At 32.5% G+C, this 25,665-nt stretch overlaps 1 protein-coding gene across 1 annotated transcript in view; it reads left to right on the forward strand.

Annotated features, from left to right (window-relative positions):
• Positions 1 to 25,665, forward strand: part of LOC129234245 (protein SDA1 homolog) — a 92,926-nt gene that overhangs the window by 26,330 nt on the left and 40,931 nt on the right. The window contains exons 7-18 of the mRNA XM_054868226.1: positions 323 to 403; positions 2,164 to 2,265; positions 5,061 to 5,130; positions 6,321 to 6,424; positions 11,503 to 11,560; positions 14,081 to 14,139; positions 14,388 to 14,464; positions 15,993 to 16,090; positions 16,542 to 16,618; positions 19,584 to 19,704; positions 19,813 to 19,947; positions 21,230 to 21,452. Coding sequence (XP_054724201.1) covers positions 323 to 403; positions 2,164 to 2,265; positions 5,061 to 5,130; positions 6,321 to 6,424; positions 11,503 to 11,560; positions 14,081 to 14,139; positions 14,388 to 14,464; positions 15,993 to 16,090; positions 16,542 to 16,618; positions 19,584 to 19,704; positions 19,813 to 19,947; positions 21,230 to 21,452 — 1,205 coding nt within the window. The remainder of the gene's footprint in view (positions 1 to 322; positions 404 to 2,163; positions 2,266 to 5,060; positions 5,131 to 6,320; positions 6,425 to 11,502; positions 11,561 to 14,080; positions 14,140 to 14,387; positions 14,465 to 15,992; positions 16,091 to 16,541; positions 16,619 to 19,583; positions 19,705 to 19,812; positions 19,948 to 21,229; positions 21,453 to 25,665) is intronic.

Raw genomic sequence — 25,665 nt, forward strand, 5'->3', positions numbered from 1 at the left:
GTTGGGCCATTTATATGCAAATGGGTATGTTAACATGTAATTTGTAGAAAACTATTCTAGAAAGTCATAATGCTAAGCCAAAACAAGACAAAGAAAAAATTATGCATGTATAAATTTATTACAGGACTGTAAAGTTCAAAGTAGGTCATTTTTAAACCCAAATTATCCCAATAGACCCTAACTTTTCTGTAATGACTGGTCTGCCTAACAGTGCAGCATTTGATAATGTATGTAACCTTATGTTTTGTAAGAATTTCAATCGCCCTTTTTTCTGTGGATTACTTTTGTATTCTGATAGTAATTTCCAACATTTTGCATTTAGATATTAGTAGCTGCTTGTCAATTTTTTCTGGGCACAGACAAAGAAGAAGAGGATGAGAAAAGTGACAGCAGTGATTCAGAGGTAATCAGTTGTAAGAATTAAGAATAAAATTATATTGACATAGCTTTATTTACCGTATTACCCTGCATTATCCGGCATACCGAAAAAAGCGAGGTTGACCAGCATGCCGGGAATTTCGAATTTTCGGGCATGCCGAATAATTTGAGGTTTATTTTGCAACAGGACAAAAGTCAATTTTCCCATTTAGTTCCAATCAGAAAGCAAACCACAGTAAAGATAAAAATAAATAAATCCCGAAAGTAACCTTCTTTCAAAAAAATGTGTTTTGCATATAATATGTGCTTGTTATTTATGGTAGGTCATTATTAATGGATTTAATTATATGCCAATATAAAGTAATCAATTCAGAAACAATCATCGTTACTGTGATAGGTTCATAATTTTTTTTTAAATGATTTATTTTAGGCTCCTTTTAGAGAGTTAAGTTTAATTTTTATTTATTGGATAGCTATGGTAAATTCTTTAGCACTGGTTCAGGGGCAGTAACTTATGTACTGCTTAAATGTTTGCTTGCTTAGTTTTAATTTAATTTTTATAAAATTATTTGTTATTAAACAATATGTTTCTCTTGTTAAAATAATAAATGTAAATTAGTTTGTAATAATGAATGTTAATTGTTATATTAGTTAATATTTTGTAAAAATATTAACAAAAGTAAATATTTTTACAAACTTAAACTGTTTATTAATACTAATAGGATATGCATAGAACTTATATTCATTTTTAAGCTGAACATATATTTTTTATAGTTTTAATTTTTTCCTAACCTCAATTTTTCCGGCATGCCTGAAAGGACCAGGCAAGTGTTATTGAAAATCTGGTGACCCCCAAATTTTGCGGCATGCGGGGTAATACGGTAAGTGGATCCATGACTGAAAAATGATGATTTGAATTTTTGCTAATTGTCATAAAATGAAACAAACATAGATACTGTCAACTGGGGTTACTTTGCCCTTTGCCTTTTTTTTGGGGGGCGGGGGCGGGGACATTGGCCCAAAAAGTCAATCCATGCTACCAGTGATGATTAAGCCATAAGAAATAAATGATGATTACTGTTCTTGATCTCTTTTCCTTTATTAGGCCAATGTTACCCCCCAAACGCCGAAGTTACCCCAGTTGACAGTAATATGACATCAACAAGAGGCTTTTAAAAAATTCATGATGCTGTGCATTGTCATAAATGCAGAGTTGCCAACTGCTCCACAAAAATGACGAAACTCCTCGGCTCCACAAAGAAGTTATTTTGCTCCGCATTTCCCAGCCAAACGTTTTCAAGCTTATATTTAGCTATTGTCATGTCAAAAATGAAAGTATGGGAACTGAAAGATACTTATACTCAAAGATTGTAAAAGTGTTTGAAGCTGTTTTATAAATAATTATTTTTATAATAGTGCTTGAAATGATTAATAAAGCTCTAAAACATTTAACAGATAAGCAGTTTTAGTTATTTTTATTGATTTTTATACAAAATACCGAACTGCTCCGCAAGTTTTCAAATTGCTCAAATTCACCACACATGCTCCTCAAATTGTTCCTCCAAGGTTGGCAACCCTGTAAAAGTTTTTAACACAGATTTCCGGCTTGTTTTTTTTTTTTTTTTTTGACAGCATGCATTTAATTTTTCGGTCTTTAGCTGTCAAATATTTCATGCAGGCTATTGCTTTATGTTATTTATTTTAATTTTTGAAAAGCAATGGTGCTGTTCAAAAAGGATTTTTTAAAAGGACTGTTGAAATTATATTTCACTGTTGTTTTTTTAGGATGATACACCAACAGTGAAAGAAGTAATGGCGGCTAATAAAGTAAATAAAAAGTCTCGCAAAAGAATGAAAATTCTGAAAAGAACAAAGCAAGTTTTGAAGGCAAGTTTTTTTTTTTTTGTGAATTTTCAGTGTTTTAAATGCATACTTCTGTAGTCAAATCTTGTTCAAAGGAAGTTAAAAGGACCTTCACAATTAATTTGTCTTGGCTGTAGTGTGATTTATCTACAAAACAATAAAGAACATTATTGTAAATACAATAGGAGGAGAATCTCAAATGTGTTTCCATCTGACCAGAAATTCGTTTTAAGTTTGTTCAAATTAACAAGATTTGACTGTGCCTGTTATTTAATAAGATAATGCAGTTAATCTAGCTGTGTTTCAAGCAAGCTAAATGAAATGTGTTTGAAATGCATTATATTTTATTTTATACTTCATTAATTTTATTTTATACTTTTCATTCACTTATTTTATAGAACTTGTGATATAAAAAGTTAAACAATGAAATGATTAAATAGAGAAAACTCAGTTTTCTTAACTCTCAAATTATTTTATTCATTCGTGTTCACTAAATTTGATATTTGAAACTAAGTATTTATTCTTTATTTTCAATGTCTCCTTTATACTTATTTTTAATTTTACTCTTGTCGTATAATTCTTTATCTGTTAAAGCTTAAAGGGTTATATACATAGTTTAATGTGGGCGCTTTTATTGCAAACTCAAAGTAATGACAAAAGTAATTGTCATTGTATTTCATGAAACATAATTTCATAGTGTAAGACATTTTTTATTCATTGTCAGAAATTTTGCATTGTATTAGTGACTTGAAAGTTCAGTAGCCTTTTTGAAATAAGCTTTAAAAAAATTGAATTGTAGTTCATTGTGTACTATTGACGCTGACTTCTTTTTTTCACTTATTAATTTTGCTTAAAAAACTTACTTTAAACAGTAAATTAAAGTTCTTAATGTGGTAAAATAAATTTTTCATATTCTTAAAATTGTTCAGATTTAAAATATATGTAATTCAAAAAAATAAAATGAAATAACTTGTTGTTGTACAAGAAGCTTAAACTATTTTATTTGTTCACATGTTTTTAATTTTTTGTGAATACTATTGTTATTATTATTTTGTCATCGCTTTTACTCTTTTGACCAGTATTTTGGAATGTCATTGTGTCAGCATTAAATGAGATAAAGCGTAGGATATAATGATATCGACATTTATAGTTGCTTTAGTTGAAAACAATTTGTGAGATAGCAGGCATAGATAAATATTTTAGCGCATTTGCAAACCATTTACATATGGATGCTTCACTTGCAAAATCGATTAACTCCATAAAACAAAAAGTCGAGAAAAGTGATGAAGAAGATAGTGTTATCCGTAGGAGTGAATGGGCCCTCGTATTACATTTTCTGCCATCTCGGGATCAGAAATGTACTAAACCGATATTTTAATATAAATTCACGTTCTAAGCATTAAATAAGCACTATTAAGGCAGAAATGAGGATTTTTTTAAAAAGTGGAGGATGGGCGCCCACCGTCCATATGCAAAATTTTAAGGGGGCGGGGTTCAGATTTTTTCCCGATGGTTTAGCAGGATATTCTCCCCATAGAAACAATTTCAGTACATATTAGAGTTATTAAAATTTGACATCTGTACAGTTCTTTTATAAATCTACTACAGTGGAGTCCAGACTAACGCGAGGGATGCGTTCCAAGACACATCGCGTAAGTCGGAATTTCGCGTTGTGGAACAAGGCATGTTAAGTAATTTTTTATAAGCATACCCAATTGTTTCAGACGTTTGTAAACACCCCTCATATTGTTTCAAACCATTTATTAACTATATATTGCAGTATCTTTTACAAAGAACCGACTTTTTCTGTATTTTAGAAAAAGCATTAGTATTTGACATAAAATTCTGTAATTTGGTTCAAAATCAATGATTAATGGGGGAGAGAAACTTAAAATAAAGCAGTATTATTATAGCACTTAACAGCATAGATATAGTAAATATATTTATAATTTACAAAATGAAGAAGGTTTATGCAGCACTATCAGAATGTATTTTATCAACGTTCATACGTAAAATGACAAAAAATAATTTAAGAATCGGAGCGGTTATTTGTATAAACTAAAGCAAAGCGTTGTTTAGACTAATACAGTTCGTGAACTTCCGCTTTCAGTGATGCTAAAGGGATGAAAGTCCATTCACAAAACCAATACTTAGTGTCAGCGAAGCCCATTCTAACTCTCTGCCGCTCTTTTCCGAAAAATTTCATTTTGCAGGCGAGTAATTTGTGTCTGCACTAAAAAATTCAATACTCATGGAAAAACTTGCGTTATAGCCATTTCGCGTAAGTCGGATTGCGTTGTAGCGGGATCCGACTGTAATAACTTATTCATTGATGACTGGAGAATTTTTTTTTTACGTTTTTGCAAAGCAAAGTACTAAAAGCAAGGAAATTCTAATCTCTAAAGAGGGGATTGAGCCCCCCCCCCCTATATGGGCGCCCTTGAAGTGGAGTTAATCGATTTGGCAACTGAGGCATACATATTTTATACCCAAGTAATAGATGATCTGACAGTATCAATATAAGTTGTTTAAACAGTTATATTTTGCATATTTAGCAATTTTGTTGTTGGCCTGCACTTGTCGCTTTGCCATCTTTCTTTTAGATGCTGTTAGGTTGGTTATGTTACGCGGATGTTAATAACTATAAATTTGTGGGCATGCATGCTTGTTTCTAATTTGAACTATTTATTAGGAGTGGTGGAACTTACTTTTAAAAGTTATGTGTATGAAGCATTGTTATTATATATGTATATGGTGTGTGTTTGTATATGATTAATTCCTTTGTAGTTTTAATAACCAGGAAAAAAATATTTTCTTAGAAATCTAAAAAGAGGAAAAATAAAGAACTGTTTGATTTCTCTGCTGTTCATCTTTTAAATGACCCACAAGGTACGTATGAGTCATTAACATAGTTTAATTATTCAAAAAGAATGGTAAGATCTCTGGAGCTGCAACCAATTATTTTTTTCTCAAGGCATTGCTCTTATTAGGCTCTTATTATATATATATATATTTTCCTTGCTAGTATATATGAAGAAGCAAAATTCAACTAGAATAGATTGCAACCAGCCCTTTGCAATTGGAGCAAAAAAAAAAAGCAATTGGAGGATAGGGAAGGGGCGTAATAATTGAGTCGACGTCTTTTTCTGATCAATGCAGATAATTTTCAATATCTCAGATTTGAACAATTTGTTTAAAATATAGCTTTGCTCATGAGCGGACTGGGTCCTCCAATAGGGCGTCAACATTGACTCCCAAAGGGCACACAGGTTCGAAGACGCAAAAAAAAAAACCGAAAGGGCAAAGGTTCGAGGGTCGGGGGGCGCCCCTGGCTTTGCAAAGGTGAAGAAACTTAGAAGTAAAGTCACACACAGGGAAACTAGTAAAAATTATGACCTAGAAAAGGTTCAGTTATAAAACTTGATACTGAAACTATTTTTCTCTTGGTGTCTTAAAATTACGTCAGTTCGTATGTGTTTCGCAATTAATAATTTATTAATTCATACTTGTTTATAACTACCAATCATCAGGGGTGTATGTAGGACTTCAGTTACAAAAACTTTCAGGGGCGAGTTCCGAATGCCATTACTTCTTGTGAAGAAGCTTTAGATGGCTTAAAATAGTTTTCTAACGCTTCAATTTGAAAAATATTTCAGGGGAGCACCCTCCCCCCTCCCTCTTTTGAACATCATCGAAAGAAAACGAAGAAAAACATCCCTCATTTTGTCAAACAGGGAACGACAGGGTGTCACGAAACCTTCAACTATCACTGGGCGCAACTATGCCCCTGGTAATGACTGGGGGGGGGGGGGATATAATTTCGTTAGAGTTCGGATATGTGAGTTTGGCCTATGGTGTAAATAGATCTTAATCCGGCCCTGGTTCTTATGTTCCTTCAATACTCCTTGAACTGCTTCTTTCATGCCTCCCCCCCCCCCCCTCCTTTTTTCTTTTCTTCTTTTTATAAATATAAATTTGAATGTTAAAAGAAAAGTGTTAGATTGATTATTTTTTCATGGAAAAATGTACAATATTTGTTTTCTTGTTGTTTGTACCTAAATTGTTTCTTTTATGTCTAGGAATTGCTGAAAAGTTATTGAAAAAATTAGAAACAATGAATGAGCGATATGAAATTAAAATGCTTGTTATGGATCTTATTTCTAGATTAGTTGGAGTTCATCAAGTAAGTTGAAATCATTGTATGTTAAATTAGCAGAATTTTTTCGTAGCATTGAATGAAGTGACTTTGTGACAGAAAGGTTAGATCGTGCCACAAAAATTATGGCATGACTATGAGAGGTAGGATGCTATTTTTTAACTGTTAGAAGAATTGAAATTTGCTGCTCTCTGTTTTATCTCTTGAATATTTCAATCTCTTTGCATTGATATTGGTACATATGATGGGGCACAATCTCGCCCCATTCGACAATATATGTAGTTAAAATGTTTTATGTAAACAATGTTTTTATATTATGAAAGGATTTTTCCGGGCTGTTGTGCCGTGGTCTGAGTGTATATTCTCCAAACGTTTCGGCTGCATCTGCGGCAGCCATCCTCAGTGGTTCCGAGTTCGTAACTTCCAGGGAAGAGACTTCTTGGCAACTGATGCAAGTGTCGAAGTGCTGTCAGCATTTATAGGGCCTGGGTCCTCTTGGTTCTGGACTGGGATTGGCTGGTGAACGTCTGTCTTCATCGCTTCCTGATTGGAGCTTAGGCTCTCCTTTTCCTGCTCGGGGATTGGCTGCTGGGGATTCAGCTGAAGGTCCGTCCTTGTTTCTGATTGGCTGGAGGTTCTTGTTGTTTTGATCCTTTTCAGTATGGGATGCCAGAGCTTGTTTATCTTTATTCCTTCTTCTTTTTTGTTGAAATTATTTGGATGTTTGAATATCTCGATGGCTTCTCTGTTCAATCTCGCATAATAATGGCAAGTCCTTGAAAGTATTTTAGTCTCTTTGAATTTGATGTCATGGTTCCCCTCACTAAAAGTGTGTTCTGCGACTGCTGACTTCTGAGTGTGGCCTAGTCGGCAATTTCTTTGATGTTCTTTGATTCTAGTGTTGACGCTTCTCTTAGTAGTTCCAATATAGGTAGATCCGCAGGAACAGGGAATCTTGTAAACACCTGCGGCGGACAAGGGATCTCTTGCATCTTTCACAGATCGTAATAAGTCGCTGGTTCGGTGGGTGGGTTTGAAAACAGTCTTGATATTGTGGCGTCGCAGAAGTCTTTCGATTCTATCAGTGACGTCCTCAACGTAGGGGAGGTAGGCTGTGGACTACTTGCATCAGTTGCCAAGAAGTCTCTTCCCTGGAAGTTACGAACTCGGAACCACTGAGGATGGCTGCCGCAGATGCAGCCGAAACGTTTGGAGTATATACACTCAGACCACGGCACAACAGCCCGGAAAAATCCTTTCATAATATTGACACCGGCCGTGAAAGCCTTCACTCTTACAATGTTTTTATAAATTCGCTTTTGAGGTAAGGAGTCTGTTATTTTTACAAGCAAAACTTTTTTTCTTTCTTTTTAGCCAACTTTCCCTTAGACTCATTGTAAAGTCCCATAGGTTCATTGTAATAATATTGCAAAAATAGATCAAGATAAATTAATTAAAAAGCTAAATTAATTGTGAAAAGGGAGAGGTTTAAAAGTTGGGTTATAAGACGGGAAAGTATGTGTCCTTAGACAACTTTTATTTTTACCCAATTCGATGCCAAAAATAAGATTCTGAATCAGTTTCTAAGTGTTTTGTGTAGAGATTCAAGCACATATGCCTTATTAACTCTAGCCATTTCAATTTGCCTTTAGACCGCCTGCCCATACTCCATTGTAGATCACCTCTTGTCCCTCCATTGTTAATTATTGTCCTTCTTTTTGAATTTTTTTTAAACTGTATTAAATTTTGAGAAGTAAATTAAATTTTTCCTAATATGCTAATAATTAAATTACAGTGCATGTAGTAGAGATGAGACAGGCTCAGCCCAGGCCAGAAGCGGGCTCTAGAACTGAAGATAGGTTTCGGGCTCGGGCAGGCTCAGACTCAGGCTAAGATATTCAATTGTCCATCTCCAAACAAATTCAAAGCAAAAAAAAAAAAAAAAACATTATCATGCTGTGAGAAAAAGAAACAAACATTTAAATCAATTTAATCAATGTGAAAATTTAACCAAAAAAATTAATTAATTAATGGCTTAATTTATAATTTTTTTTGTGATTACCATTGCAATATGTCACACAGTAATGCATTTGAAGTGGAGCATTTTGAGAAAATTTAGAAACTTCTGTTAATGAAGAATATTCAACTTAATATTTTTCATTAACAGAGAAATTTAAAAAAAAGAACCAATCGCAGTTGCAATAAAGTCTCCATAATTTAGTTGATGTAAAACAACAGCTAAAACTAGCATTTCATGAAATCATGTCAGACTGTAGAAGGTTTTTGGTACAAGAAAGTTTCCTTCGGGTTCGGATTTTAGTCCGAGACAATATCACCAGGGCTCGGGCGGACTCCGCTATAAGTTTTCGGGCTGGGTTTAGTTAAGTTTCCCTGTTAAGTTAGTTTAACTCCGTGTTTAGTTAAGTTAGCTTAAGTTTCCCTGTCCAGGCTCTCAAAAATGAGCCTGAACTCATCTCTAGCATAAAGTTGCTATAATAAATAGTAGCAATTCTCTTTTTAAGATATCGACATGCATTGCTTTATTCTTTTCACAATTTTGCATATTTATGGTCTCTTGCTGATGCTGGATTTTTACGACCCAACCTGACTCTTCCTCTGTATTGCATGAATAGAATTGTTTACAGAAAAAATAAAGTATTTATACAGTGATGCAGCTGTCAGTAAAAAGTGGAATATCCTATGCAATAAGAGTAATAACATCCCCAGTTCCTTGCCTCGATTTGTTATAGTGGCTTGTTTTTGTCTAATCACTGGATATGACGATTTACAAAACCACCTCTTTTGAATTGGAGTGAAGGGTTCGCCCTGTTGTCCTCTGTGCTGTGAGAGTGATATACAGGGTATTCCGTTTTAACCTGCAAGACCTTTATTTTCGCAACCGTTAGATGTATACTTTCAATTGCAATAATGTTCAAAATCAGATGCAGAGTTAAGATATTGAAACTTAGAAGCAAAAATAAACTAGTATGTTGTGGCCATCACGAAACTTTCTTCTATATTCTTCTTTTTTTTCTGATCCCTCCCCATGCTTGATGAGGAAGCAATATTCCCAACAAAAACAAAATTTCACATGAAAAGACTTGACGACCATTCCAATGTCTGAATTATTGCAAAAGCAAAGCAAAAAGCGAAAAATGAAAGTTATTTTAAAAGCCTTGCTTAAATTAATTACAAATATTTTATTTATTAACAAACATAAGATGGCAACAGTTAAAAATTTTAAATCATTGAGATAAAATTTCCGATCATTTCCATACAATTAAAATCACGAGAAATACGCAGACGACAATCTATTACGATTTATCTTTCTTATTGTTGCATTAATAAAGCTATTTTTATTCGCAAAAAAAAAAAAAAATAATAAATAAATCAACACCTCTTGGAGCGATTGGCGTCCAAATTGAACCGAAGTCTGTTTACATATGGATTCACATATATTCCAAATTTCAACCAGAACGCAGCATTACTTCTTGAGATAGGGCACTCACAATGGAAAAAAAGAACGGGTGATTGCGCTACCCCCTTTTTAGCTGTTGACACCAAAATAAAATCAGTTCTTATACCCACTAAGGGCTACTTGCCAATAAATTTTTCTTTCATTCCGTTCATTATTTCTTGAGATACAGCAGTCACAATTGACGACAAAAAACGTTCTATAGCTCAACCCCCGTTTGAGTTATTGACACCAAAATTGAATCAGCACCTGTTCCTGTTAATGGCAACATATGGACCAAATTTTGTTTGATTCCGCCAGTTACTTCCTGAGGAATAGCAAGCACGCGTAACTCAAAAAACGTCCCATTGCTCCACCCCCCTTGGAGGGATTCGCGCCAAAAACCAATGGGCACAAGTTCACATAGCAGCACATATGTGTATTAAATTTCGTTCGATTTCATGCGGTAGTTTTTGCTGTAGAGCGGCCACAAAAAACTGGTCACACACAGACGTGACACACACACATACACACATACATACACACACACATACACACACACAGACAGACAGACATTTTCCAAAAATGGTCGAAATGGACTCAGCACACCTCAAAACGTTCGAATCCGTCAAAATTCGAAATTCGAAAATTTGCACGAATCCAATACTTTCGTCTATATATTAGATATAGAAGAAAGTAAAAAGTAAAAAAATACAAAATTTATCTTTTTATGCTGGCCTTAGGTCCCCTAACTAATATTTAAAGAAATAATCTCCATTGAAAAGTATTACTGACACAAAAAACTTGACATTTGTGCGACCAAACTCATGGAGATATTCCAGTTCAAAGTTTTAAGGGACCATACAAAAGATGAGATTGGTCTTGCAGGCTAAAACCGAACATCCTGTAGACAGTTTTCATCTCATTTTAAAGTTTTTCAATGACAACCCATAGGATTCTAAATTTTATTCTTGTTCATCTTATTGGGCTTCTCATCAGCTAATAGCAGACATACCACTGAAGAGCATAGGATTGAAAAACTTATCCATGGTTGTTGCGAATAAGGGCTAATATGAACAAAATCATAAACATTTGGGGTTTTGTATTAACCAGGTTTAACCATACATGAAATATGCCTCCAGCTCAGTTATTCCATCCGAGGACTGCAGTTTGGTGCTTTTTAGCACCATGCTTTGCCATCAATCTTTGAGTTGAACTGCACCATTGCTGCAGTCACTCTTCTGATGTGCTAATTCTACATTAGGTACCAGTTTGTTTGGCTCTCTTGGCTCCCTTAAGAGTTTTTTCACCACCAGCTCAGATAATTCCTATTCGGACTGATGAGTGCTAAAAAGCACGAAACTGCAGTCCTCGGATGGAATAACTGAGCTGGCCGTGTATTTTTAAGTACCTCTGCCTTAGCCCTGGATTAAGGGCGGTAACTCACTACGAGTTTAACTATGTTTGATTTTTCGTTATGACTTCTAGTTGAATCTCTCTAAACACTCTTCTAATCAACTGCGGATAACAACTGGTTAAAAACGTGGCAGGCATATTCTTGCAAGCTCAATTTCCTTTGCATGCTGAATTTGTATAATTGGTAATATTGTGCGTTAGTATGAATATAATTTTTTTTTTCTTTCCAATGCAGCTCATTCTGTTGAACTTCTACCCGCTTTTGTTGCGTTATCTAAAACCACACCAAAGGGGTAAATATATACTTTCATATTTTTTTTTTTATTTTCTAAGTTTTAATTTTAGACTTCTAATGCAGATTCTCTTGTCTCTAATTTGAATTGTGGAATTAAGTCTTACTTATTTTTTTCTAATTTCAAGTCAAGGGTGGTATTAATTTGCATTAGATGTTTTATTTTATCATAAAAATAAAATTCATACTTTAACTTTTAAAATATGAGCTTTATTTTGTTTTATAATCCTTATTTGAAGCAATAAAAAATCGTAGCTCAAAGTCCAACCAAGAGAATGAATGTGGCACCTGTCAATCAATGAAAAAATAAGTCCATTTCTTGAAATGGGTAGAAAAAGAAAAAAAAGGACAAGCGGCAAAATAACAAGTTCAGTGACGAGTTATGCATTTTTTAACAAGTTTTAAAGAGATAATATTCCATTTCTGTCGTTTAATTTAAAAAAAAAAAATTCTTCCATTGTAGACAAAAAAGATGCATGTCATATTTAAGAGTTTTTGAATGTTTTGGCTCTATAACGAATTTATTAAATGTGGCCTAAAAAGAAGCAACACTATAGCACACCATTCAAAATTTTACTGCTGCAAGATTTACAGTCACGCCTCCATGTATCCAACTTTCCTGTATCAAAATTGTTCATACATAAAACTGAGCAATTTTTGTGTTTATTACATAGCAAATCTTCCCTATATTAAAAATATCAGTGCAAGCTCTGCAAACTGGGAGGGGACATGGACTCAACCCATCTTTCTGTTTGCCCTGCATCATAGAATTTGAAAAATGCCTTAATTTTTTTTTTTTTAAACTCGCAAGAGAAGGAACTAGATGGGGTGTATATATATATATATATATATATATATATATATATATATATATATATACATACATATGCATAACATCTACTGATAAGGAACATTGGGCGTCATATTGAAAACAATTCTAAAAAAGAAAATGAGAAAAAGTGTACAATGCTGCCTCCTATTTGTCGAATCAAATGTCCCCCCCCCCTTTTTTTGAGGTAACAATGACCTCTGTTGACTTCCCATGTGGGTGACCCTGAGGGGGGCGGAATTTCTTTAGTTCTCTAGGGGCGCTAGACCCCATAGTTACGCTACTGCGTTAAATCGAGGAGCATATACATTCAATGCAGTTAAATCCCGACCCGTGAAATGTATCACGAAATTGTGGAAAACGTTAAATCAAAGTAATGTGTATCTAAAAATCAAAGTAAGTATCTGAAATATCTCTATAGATCGAAATATTTTTCGAGACATATTGGGAGAATTTATGCTACTTTAGACGACTTGTTTCACGTAGATAGTCAAGAGAGAAAAGTAAGTTCCATTGGGGTCACTATGAAGATGAACCCCACTAGTCAGCTGGAGTTGTGGGAAAGACGATGCTTATTATGTTCTAGAGTTCCTAAATTTTCCTAAATTATTTTCGAATTTCAGTTGCAACCAGTCCTATAAAATTAAATTTTTGGATATCCATTGTATCTGCTGGTTGTTTCCCACTCCTAAACTTGATCAGTAAAAAACATAAACATACCTAAGTCATCAAAAAATGAAATGAGAGAGGAATTTGAAACAATAAATCCTGTACTTGAGTTAGCAGAAAATGTCCATGATAAAATTTTTAGTAGACTGAATAAATTAATGTTTCTTTGAAAAGTTTTTGGAAAACTGGCTATATAGACTCATATTAGTAAATTTCTTTCAAAAAAAAAAAAAAAAAAAACGAAAAAGAAACTATGAACAATATAACAACTCTCTGGATTTTTTTCTTTTTTCCCCCTAGTAATTGATTTGCAGTCAACAATAGATTGTTCTTATTTATTCAGATTTTGTTTATTAGTTTTCATCTAATGTGATTCACATATAAATTAGAAATGGAGTTTTGTGTAAGGAAATTCGCTTTAATTTTAATGTTTTAGGAGTAATAATGAGAAGATTTTTAAATAACTTCTATGTTTCGAAATTTCTACGTATCAAATTTTTTTCCGAAAGTTTACTTAGAATGGAGGTCTGACTGTACTTCAATTAAGAATCCAGTAAATATCTCGAGTTTATTTAATTCTTACTTTATTGTTTGCTGTTTGAAGTTTGTCATGAGTATTTTCAGGATGAAGAATGATGTACATAGGTTTTGATGATTAAGGCTTAAGATTTTTAAAACCAGTTTAAGTTTTTTTTTTAAAAAATGTACTCATAATATATTTTTGTTGTGTGATTACTTAGAATAAAAGTGTTTACGTTGTAGCAAGAATTGCATTCAGTTGTTAAAATAGTAAAAATGACAAGCTTTGAGTTCTTTCCTGGAACCCTACTTGTACCCAATTCCCTTTCTTCAATTTTCATCTGCATGTTGCACCCTCATGAAAACAGGTGCTTCTGAAGTAAGGCACTGTCAATTGCAATCTCCTGACAGCTATACTTTGTGCTGTAATCCATTCCATTTTATAAATAATTATTACTGTACTTTTTTTTTTTTTAAGTTTTAACTAACGTTTAATATTTTTAGATGTTACAAAAATACTTTTATTTGCTGCTCAGGCTGCTCATGAATATGTTCCTCCTGATGTAAGTGTTTCTTTTGATTTTATTCCATAAGTAGATATAGTTAAATTATTTACCTAAATTGAGAAACCTTATTTTTTGAGATTTTAAATTCCTTTTATTAAATCATTAACTTTGTCCATGTCTTTTTCTTTTTCTTCTTTTTTTTTTTTTTTGTTTTGGTTTCAATGGATGTCCAGTCCATTCCTAAGTTCAGATAAGCAGCCATTTGTTGCCTTTAAATTCTTAATTCCTGATCTTTTTTTCTACAGGTAATGGAGCCAGTTATGAGATCGATTGCTAATAATTTTATTACTGAAAGAAACTCCCCTGAAGTCATGACAGTCGGGCAAGCATATTCAAATATTTTTTGCTTATATTATTTATTATTGTTTTCTGAAGTTTAAAAATAACAAGTAAATAAATTTTAACTGAATCAAGTAATAATTAAAAACCAATAATAATAAGTAAACTTTTAAAACATTTCCCACCTATCTCCAAATCTGTCGATTTCTCTGCTCTTTGTTCTTAAATGGCCATGTTTTTTCATATTTTTTTAAAAATAATTGATTCATTGACATGTGTATTGAAAATTTAAATTAAAAAAGCCGCTATAAATTTGGAACTTTGAGAGCCAGCAGTCAAAATTGCTATATCTTGGGGAAAACTTAGTTGCAAAACCTTATTCATTGTACACATCTATTGTGAAGTAGTATCAAGTATAACCAGGATTTGAAAATACCATGATATTTTCCAAAATATCGAAAATATCCGATATTTCGATACATATCGGATATTTTGATATATATATCCGAAATTTTCAATTAGCACAAACTGAAGTCTTCAAAATATTAAATGCACCACATCCTCAAATAATTCTTTATTTTCTCATATGATGATTACAATATGTCGACTTAAAATTAAGGTTTCTTTCATTATTTATATCTAATATTTTGTTTTACATTTCTATCAATTTTCATTGAGTTTATTTAGCATTAGCTGTTTTACTCATGGTTCTTCTGTTAGCTAGTTTTACACAGTTATATGATTCAGAAATAAATAATATTCATTACTCGGTTCATAGTCATGAGACATTTCCTTTTTTTCTGAGCAATGTTAATATTTAATTAGGCACTTTTAATAATGAATTCAAATTGTTGTTACATTACTAATAATTTTATGAATATAAAATACAAGTAAAATAGGAATATTGTATTACTTTGTTATGTTATGGCTGCATTAATACATCATAAAAATATTGTACATAACTTTTTCGTGACTATAAATTATAAAGAACAATATTACTATGATTAATATTATTTTTATATTGAAAATACCGTAGTTAAAAAAATAAATATAGAAAATGTCATTATATTTTCAAAATAAATATTGGATATATATTGTGATATATCATGATATATATCGGTGAACCCTGGGTATTAATAGGTTAACTAACTACACTATATGTGTAAACTTTTATTTATCGGTGTAATAATTTTCAAGGAGTTGTCCATGTAATGTTTTGTGAAAAAGTAGATAAATTATGCTGGATTTTAACCAAGGGCGCCCATATGCAAAATTTTAAGGGGGGGGGGGGCTCAGATATTTTACCCATGGTTTTGTAGGATATTTTTCAAATAGAAACTGATTTCAGTACAGATTAGAGTTGTTAAAGTTTGATATTTTCAATAAATTATTCATCAATGGCTGGAGAAGAAATGTTTTTACATTTTTACAAAGAAAAAAGTACTAAAAGCAAGGAAGTTCCAACTTCTAGGGGGGGGGGCTTGAGCCCCCCCCCCCCTTGCTCCCCTATATGGGCGCCCTTGATTATAACTGTATAACTTATGAAACTTTATTCAATATTTTTATTACAGCTTGAATGCAATGAGAGAAATCTGTGCCAGATGTCCACTGGCTATAGAACAAGATTTATTGCAAGATTTAGTACAATACAAAAAATTCAAAAACAAAAGTAAGTGTCGTAATCACATTTTTGTATGTTTATTGTTATTTGATTTTAGTTTTTTTTGCAATGTATTTTGCAGTTTCAAATTTGTTGCTTTAAATTCCTTTTGAATTATTTTACTTGTCAGGTTGGTTTATTCATTTTTTTATTGATTTCTTGAAAGTTATTTTTTAAAGTTTTTGTAACGAACTTGCAGTCTTGAAAACCATTTTGAATCATGAAAAAATGTAAAAAAAGTTTGGGGCTTCAAATACTACATAATGTTGAGATGACTTCTTTTTAGATTTGTTAACTTTATTTGTTTTGTTATTTTTTAAAGATTAACTCATAGTTTCAAAAATAGTTATTGAATTGCCATTTTAGTGTAACTTGTTGTTCCCAGCCTAATTATGTGCATGATATTATGTATAAACATTGAATTTTGTACCTTGACATTAAAAATCCTCTTTCCTTACAGATGTTCAAATGGCTGCTAACTCGTTAATACAACTTTTCCGCAGAATAAATCCTCAGATGCTTCAAAGAAAGTTCCGAGTATGAGTTTTTTTTTGTTTGTTTTGACATGTTTTATTTTGAATTTCTAAAATGAAAAACAAAATTATGGCTATGTTTAATGTTATAATAGTATTTTACAGTCATTATTAATCTAATTCAAAGGGATAAAATACTCTGAAAATATATTTTAAAATTGATTGGAATGTTTATCATTTATGTGAGTTTAGCTGCAAAATAATGTGTCTACGGTAACCTCAGACTGTAGGTCAGCATTTTTCTTTTTTTTTTTCAAATAGAGGTACTTTTAGAAAACTATAAGTAACTGTATCAAAGCTGCCTATCTCTCCCAAGAGCGACCCTCTAATGCTGTGGAGCAACCCCCCAAAATTGATTGAAACCCCTCTGAAATTAACCTCCCTTAAAAATTTCAATAGCACAGTCTGTGTCATGCCCCCCACCCTTCACTTTGAGCAAGGAAGGGGCGTTCGCCCTCTCCTCTCTCTTTTGGCATATGAAGTTCCAAAAATGTTATTTGTAATGTTATGGGAAAAAAAGGCTCTCTCTCTGAAATTTTTCATGATTGTAGTCTTGAAAATGTGGCACATCTCTTAACACTTAAGTGACAAACTTAATGGAAGTTTGCACAGAAAGTTTTTTGAAGTTCCAAAAACTCAATTTTTGACTATCTTAGATGACATACGATGGGCTTTGGGGGCTTTCCCCTATAAAGTTTTTAAAATTGAACTTCAAAAAGAGCAATTATAAGACACCTTTGATGACTTTTTTAGAACTGGAAGTTCCACACTAATTTTAAAAAAACCCTTAATTTGAGACGATCTTAAATGATAATAGGGAGCCAGAGTTTTGAAATTTATAAAAGGGTAAGTAAAAGGGCAAATCAAAAAGTCTTTGCGCCTATTTTTTAAGCCAAAATATGGCTGGGAATACAAAACAAATATGTACATTCCCAGCTGTGACAGTTCCTTGAACTGTACCAGCTATATCTGCTTTTTGCTCAGAAGAACGGAGCTGATATCAATCATTTTAGATGATGGTTCGTCTTCAGGAGTCCACAGCTTATGAGCAGCGAAGTGTTATTCGTTTTCCATGGAGCAAAAGATACAAACGCCTCTTGTGTCTCTTTAAGTGGGTCTCCAAGAGAGGCACTTTTCCCCGTTCGTGGGGAGCATTTCCCTGCAAATTGCTATTTGCGTTTGTCCCTTGCTCCGTACAAAACGAATAACACTTCAGTGCTTATAAGTTGTGGATGTCTGAAGAACAACCGTCATCTTAAATGATGGATAGCAGCTCCGCTCTTCCGAGCAAAAAGCAGATATGGCTGGTACGATTAATGGAACGGTCAATGCTGGGAATGTACATGTTCGTTTGTATTCACAGCCATATTTTGGCTTTAAAAAAAAAAATTGCCGCAAAGACTTTTTGATTTGCCCTCGTATCTGAAATCAACCGCCACTTTGAATATTTTCTGGATCTGTCCTTGACTTTAAGAGTTACCATGGGTATTTACTATTACTAATTATGTATCTCAGAGGCAAATTGTCAAAACTAAGAATTATTGAATTTTTCGGCATTTTGATTTAAGTTGATGTTATGTAGCTAAATTGCATGTAAGTACTTATATTTTGTAGTTTGGTGTACAAACATAAAATCATGTTTTATTTGATTTGGGGCTCTAAGATCATATTGACATTTGCTGTTTATTTTTCACTTTTTGAGGGGGGGGGGGGGGGGCTAAAACAGACTAGCATCAGTCTGTTTACGAATTTCCATCTTTCTGAAAAAGTTTGAAAGAGTGAGACGGGACAAGATATTAGTTAAGAAGTAACAAACGGAATGAGTTAATATGAAGAAAATTCAAACAAATGAGTTTTCTTATTTGATTTTTTATAGTTATAATAAAGAACACTATTCATTGTTTCATGACAAAAAAATAAATTCTCCTTGATTAAAATGAGACAATTAGTTATAATTTTATTTCATAAGCGTGAAAATTAAATTTGGGACACAGACACGCCTCCTTTTCATTTTAAAAATTTCTTTCTTGGGAATTTTTGCAACTTTTACCCGTGACAATGTAGTAGAATGAAGTTAAAAAAAAAAAAACATTTAGTGGACTGGAGAACTGTTAATGATTGTGGGTGGTTCTTTAATATTTAAAATGAATTAACGTTAAGACCTGCATTATTTTTCAACTACAAAGTAGATACTGAGCAAAGAAATAAAGTGTGTGGTCTAGTAATGGTTGGACTAAAGGTACATATATCATGTTGAAGTATCAATTTATCAATAAATTGCACACTAAATGATTTTTTTTTTTTGTCATAAAATTGCCAAAAAATAAAGGATTTGATATTGAAAATTTTTAATACCAAAAACATACTGTAATATTGAATCTCTACATTGGTTAACCCTCGATATATGTATTGATTGTGATGTTTTAACGTAGTTTGGGCAATTTGAAAGGTAATTATTTTTAGTGATGAATGCATTACTTCTTTTCAAATTAAATTCTCAGTCAACTATTATTATTATTGAAGCCTAGATTACATGCAGGTCAACTGCATATAAGCAGCAAAATTTCAAAATAGTTGCATATTATTGTATTTTTTCACTCTCTTGAACTTCTTATTTTTCATTAAAAAAAAAAGATTACCAAAAAAAAAAAACATTTATTTCTTTATAAAACAAAAAAATCGGGTGGCCTGTGGTTTTTTGCCCAATTTTTTGTGCTCACTATCAATTCTTATAATATTTTTCGTACAAATTATTGTCACAAATTAAAATTAATCCCCAAAATTACTGAAACAGAAAAATAATTTGTTTTTTATTCAGATATAAAAACACTTATTTACGTGGATAAAAATTTTTTTGCTCATATTTTTTGGATTTTAGGACTTCTTATTACACATTTGCATACATAATTCTATGATTTTATTGTACATTTAATGCAGGCTCTAATTATTATTATTTCAAATATTTTTAGAATAAACCCACAGAAGCTACCAAAGAGCTAAATCCCATGGAGTATGGGGCATTGAATGCCAAGTCATATATTCCTGGTTGTGAAGTTTTAACTGTTGAACCTTCAAAGGAGGAAGTTCAAGGTAGCTGGAAAGAAAAAATATTTCATTGCTCAATTTTGCGTTATTTTTGATACTTCATTCATTTTTATTCGTTGCATTTCATTTACACTATTTTGTTAAATTTTAAAGATTCTATTAAAGAAGAAGAAGCAAATGACAGTGATGGTAGCTGGGTAAATGTTTCCCATTCAGATGATGATATTGCATCTGTTAGTGATGAATCAAGTGATGAAGCAGATGAAGATGATGAACCTATCAACGTAAGTATACTTTTTATTTAAAGATTTGTGTTAGTATTGTAAAATTTTGCGTTGATGAATGATCAAGTAAGTTTCAATGGCCAATAGGTTGAATCTGCTTCATCAACAAATTCGTTTTCAAACCATAATGAAAGCATAAATTGTTAAACAAATGCAGAAAATAAATTGTTTTAGAAATATAAATATTATTTAATGTCTGCTTTGAAGAAAACTTTGAACATATTTACTGGTTGATTTATTTTTTTTATAGCACTATCATTCAAAATATCAAACATTACAATGAACATGTAAACAGCACTCATTGCAAAACTTTTATTCTGATTTCTATCAAATGTTGAAAATTCTGTAAAACCAAGAAATATTTGTAGATATTGTAATTGTAGTTGAAAATGAAAGCTCTAAAAATTTTCGTTAAAAATAAAATAGTAAAAAGATAAGCAAAAAAAAAAGGGGGGGGGGGGGGGTGAGAATATATTTTTCTAGCTTTTTTTCACTTTATTTCAATGTATGTATTTTCATGATTTTTAATAGTATATTTCACTTTATATACACTACTCCTAATGCTTCCACTGTCTTTGTTACTATGTGTGTCTTATTTGATGGCTTACAAGGATGGAGTCAAATTTAAATAACTGATTGGTTAAACAGCTTGTAGTGGTGCTTCTTTATCTTCTTTACTATTAATAAAGCTGAAAGTCTCTCTGTCTGTCAGGATCTCTGTGACGGGCATAGCGCCTAGACCGTTCGGACCGAATTTCATGAAATTTGGTGCTTTTTCAATTCCAATTTTAAGAACAAAACTATCATAAGGTGGACGAGTAAATTACGAAATTATCATAACGTGGAACCGTATCATGGGCACAAGCCAATTGGCGAGAAAATTCACCATACATTATTTGTAAATTTACAGTCTAACCAAAAGACCTTTTAATTGTCTATTACGGGCAAAGCCGTGAGGTACCACTAGTGAACATATAAAATTCTTGGTTTTGTTTTGAAGCTTTTCCAGTAATCGGAAAAATCTTTAAATGTTTATTTTCTGGTTATTTTTTCGCAGTCTGCCACAAAATTTTACTGATTTTTTTTCTTTTTTGTTCAAGCCTGATTGTTGAACACATGTCATTTGACATAACTCTTATTTTCGAGGGGGACCGTGCAAAGCTGGGCGACACAGCTAGTTATTCAATAAAGCTGTTCTGTCTCCGCTCCCTCCTTCCCGAATAATATTTTTCTTTTTGTATGCAGGGTAAAAAAAATTAAAAAGGAAGAACATGAATCTGACTTAGGTGATACAAGTGACAAACAACAAATCAAGCTTGAAAAAACTGAGCATGATAAAGAGTCGAAAGAAAATGCAATGGAAAAAGCTATGGTTATATCACAGACGCGCATCTTATCTCAAGAAGAGTTTCGTAAATTGAAAGCTGCACAGCTAGCAAAGGAAGTGAAATTTGCCAAGGGGCATAAGAGAAAAGCAGAAGAAACAAAGTTGGAGGAGGACACTCAGAGGTAAAAAATTATTATTCATTTGGTTTTGGAATGAAAATTGAAAAATGCACTTGCAGTAACGTAGTCCGACATTAGTTGAAACTTCCATAGAATTATTTGTAATTCATAAACCATTTATGAATTAGGCAAAAGCTATTCAAAATTATGAATGATCAATGATTGTAAATAGTTAGATTAAATATTGTAATATATGTCATATTGTTTAAATTGGTTTAAAAACATTATTTGTATGTAAGTAATTTTTTTTTCTTAAGTTGAGTTTCAAGAACTCATTCAGGAAACTCATTCTAAGTGTAAGTTATAACTTTTATTTGAATTTTTTAACTGTATGCAGTATGATTAATTGCAATCATCGATAATAATTAATGCAAGAATAATTAGATGATATAAACTATGCATGATTTATTTTTTCTTATCAAAATTATTCATAAATCCTGTCCTATAGTTGTCCTATATTTTTCATGGAAAATATCCTACATATTAAAAGTTGACCACTTCTCCCCCTGCCTTTAAGGTCCTACATCAAACTCAATGCAACATTAAGAATTTATCGCTGTGGTCCTATTCGCAACTCCAACGAACTATAGGGGGGCACTGAAGTCACTGTCTAATGGCGGAATTGAAAACTACAACAAACGCACATGGTAACGAAGAAAATGCTAAAAGTGTTGTGATTTTTGTTCGTACGTATGATTTTTTCGCTTTATTCTTTTAAAATTAATTTTCAAAGTCTTGTGGATATTCTGGCCCACGTAGAAAGAAATGAGAATTCAAGAAGCATTACTAAACGTCAAAGATTCATGCAAACTACGTAGTTCGTAGTTCTAAGCAGCTATTTCCACGATGTTGAATTCGATATTTATCAATTCTTGATAAAACTAAATAATAATTGTGGCCTGACAAGAATAACAATTAATGCTAGAAAATTCAATGTGACATTACAAATTGTTATCGAAAGAAGATGATACTTTTTTGCCTTGCTTGGCTAGCGCTTATTTTTTTTTCCATTTGTAGTTGAGTTATTTCTCTCGAATTCCCGAATCGGTTCATTTAAAAATTTTCTGTTTCAATTTTTCTAATTTCTGAGTTACGATTTAATTGTGTCATGTTATGCAAATCATCAACAAAATTCTCACGGATATATGGTGGTAGTTTTCTTTTCAGTTGATTGACCATTATTTCCTTTCACTTATCGAATTCTGTAATCTTACTACCATTTTATTCCACTCATGATAAAAATTAAAAATGGTTTAACTAAAAACGCGAAATCTCGCCAAGGCTACTTTGCTCGCACAATACTAAAAATTAATAACCCTAAACAAATTTGGCGAAACCTTTCAGCTGAGAATAAAAGGAATAGAGTAAATTCTTTCTCGGTTATTCATTTTGTTCTACGATAATATATTCAAGAAAATATTTTGCATACTGTCCATTCCAACTAAATGCTGCTGTAAAATATGGTAAGTTTAATTAATTTAAGATTAAAAAAAACCCCCATATTCTTACAAATTCATACAAAACAATAAAAAATTTTACCTGGTATAACGTTATCCAATTTTGTTAATCCAGAGTTTTCTTGTTTACGCTTCCACCATTTAATACTTTTTTGAAAGAAATAAGGAAAACTAACATTATTTTGAGAAGCTCGAGAATACTACTAAGGGACGAATTAATTTCTGTTGTTGAAGGCGTTCTTAGACATGTTGAATGCGTTACTCAGAACAAACTGACCGCGTTTACGTCAACAGACACACGTGATGCGCAACGTGGCAATGTTTTAGGTGCAGACGCAGTTTTATAAATCACCGCAAGGTAGCGTATTCGAGCGCTGGAGTTCCGAATATCTAGTTGTGTCCAACCATGGCCCCACTAGATGGCCCTGACGTTTAACGGGCCTTGACAATTCATGACTTTTCTGTGTTAAACTAATGCAGCTCATGCATCCACCAATCAATGTCAACGTTCCAACATTTGTTTATTTTTGATTGGACGTCGCCCATTTTGACTGCAAGAGGTGCTGAGCGGAACCCCTGCATCCACCAATCAATGGCAACGGGTTCCCTGTAGCGCCCTCTTTGCTGTTATGAGTTTCATCCATTGTCACGGCCTCTAAGAATTAATTGGGGCCATGGACCGACACATGTTTAAACTGCTAACATATACTTTTCCCATTCTTAGAATAGTGTCTCTGAACATGATTCTTATGACTTAAAGTACTCACCAGTTATGTTTTATTATCTCTTTGTATTTACCAGGAGGGGAAAACGTTTTTTATAACATAGACCGCAAAGGGTAAAGTAACTTCTCTATTTATGCATCTAAATTTGAATATGCAGGGTTTGGAAACATTAGATTCTTATTTCAAAACACACTACCCATTTTATGTATCAGATTTTCTTTTCCTTTTTATAATATAGTTCAATGTCTAACTTTATACTTTACACAATTTTGAAAATCACACCAGGTAACTAACGCCACTCATTGCACATAACTGGAAAAGTCCTTGGGTTGCATTTAGTTCCAACAAGATAGAGAACTGCTCACACTTCAAGGGCATTAATGGCTTTTTTTAGACAACACTTCTTGGAGCATTTTTGAATAAGGAACAATTTGGGGTACCCAGTTCGGTAACCCGATTCAGAACCTTAGCATTTTTTAAATCTCGCGTTTATGACAGTTATCCGACAATCCAATAAGACCTAAAGGCTACCATCCTGGCAGAAATTGCCTTCAAATCCACTTTTTTTTTTGCTAATAGATGTAATGAAAAATGGCTATAACTGACTTATTCATTGTGTCAGTAATAAGGTATGTCACATACTTGACGTAATTTTCACAACTGAAAAACAAGACATTAGTTATGGATTAGCATTGTAGAAAATATGTAAAGCATTTGGACTGATAAAATGAGTCTCATTGTGTTTTGAACTAACATTTATGTGTGCCGCTGGACCCAGTATTTTGAGTCTTTAAGAGTTGATTAGTATGTGTAGTTGCTTGTTAAAATGCATTTCTCATCCTCATTAAAATCACTTTGTTTTATCTTAAAACCCCTCAATACTTTTGGAATGTCCCCAGTTTCAGTATATGACCATTAGGGTGGTTCAAAAATACATGTAAAAAAAATTTCTCCTAGATACCGGGACATCCCTCAATATTTTTAGACTTGTGAATAGCAATATACTGGAAGAATTTTAGCTTCCTATTTCAACTGAAAGAGGGTGCTCAACCCCCTCCCCAAACTTCAATAATATGTTGAAGGGGTTAAAAAAATACTTCGAACTTAAAAAACAATGCTACATATTATAATATACACTAATAATATGCATATACATTGAAATAAAATAATTATTTACTAAAAAACAGTTGGGGAAATTAAATGTTCCTAAATTTGTGGCATTTTCTATGCTACGGCTAATGTTAAATGAAAAGGTCTTTGAGCTCCCTCTTAAAATTTGAGTATGAAGCTGAAACTTTTACAGCATAATACAACTAGTAAGTTAAAAAAAAAGGGGGGTGTTCTGAACTCTAGCTGAAAAAAAGTTTTTTTGAACCACCCTAATGACTATTTATCAGCAGTGGTGTTCCCATAGGGTACTTACTCCATGTACGCTGACTCTCAAATTTTTTTAACCTATACCCTCAAATGTCAAAAAATTTCATATTATGACATATGTCCATGATCGCCTACTCATATTGTGCGTAATGGATTACTGGGAGTTATACCCTTAGAAAAATGGATGGGAACATCACTGTTTATCAGTAAATTCGTTTTTTAAAAGAGAGTTTGAAAACTCTTTGAAAGTGCTTGTGCTCTTTTTGTTTTCTGTGAAAATGTTTTCTTGCTAATCATTCCCATCTTAATAAATATAATTCAGTCCTGACACGTGGCAAACGCCATACTTAGATGAGGTATTCCTTTACTGTCATTTATTTTCACCAATAATATAATATGCATAATTATTATGCTTACTGCATAATTATTACACTTACTGCATAATTATTACATTTTCCTCGTGCCTAACCAAGCAAAGTTGTAGTTTTGGCCGGCAAAAACCGTTTTAAACCGACCAAAACTGGATTTAACCACCATAGAGCTGGCCAAAACTGTATTGTATAAAAGCATACTAAAATAATGTGTATACATACAGTTTGTGTGCATAATATTGCAAATTTTAATGCATGATTAGAAGAAATAGGATGTGTATTTTTT

The sequence above is a fragment of the Uloborus diversus genome, chromosome 1 (assembly GCF_026930045.1).
Source record: "Uloborus diversus isolate 005 chromosome 1, Udiv.v.3.1, whole genome shotgun sequence".
NCBI classification, from domain to species: Eukaryota; Metazoa; Arthropoda; class Arachnida; order Araneae; family Uloboridae; genus Uloborus; species Uloborus diversus.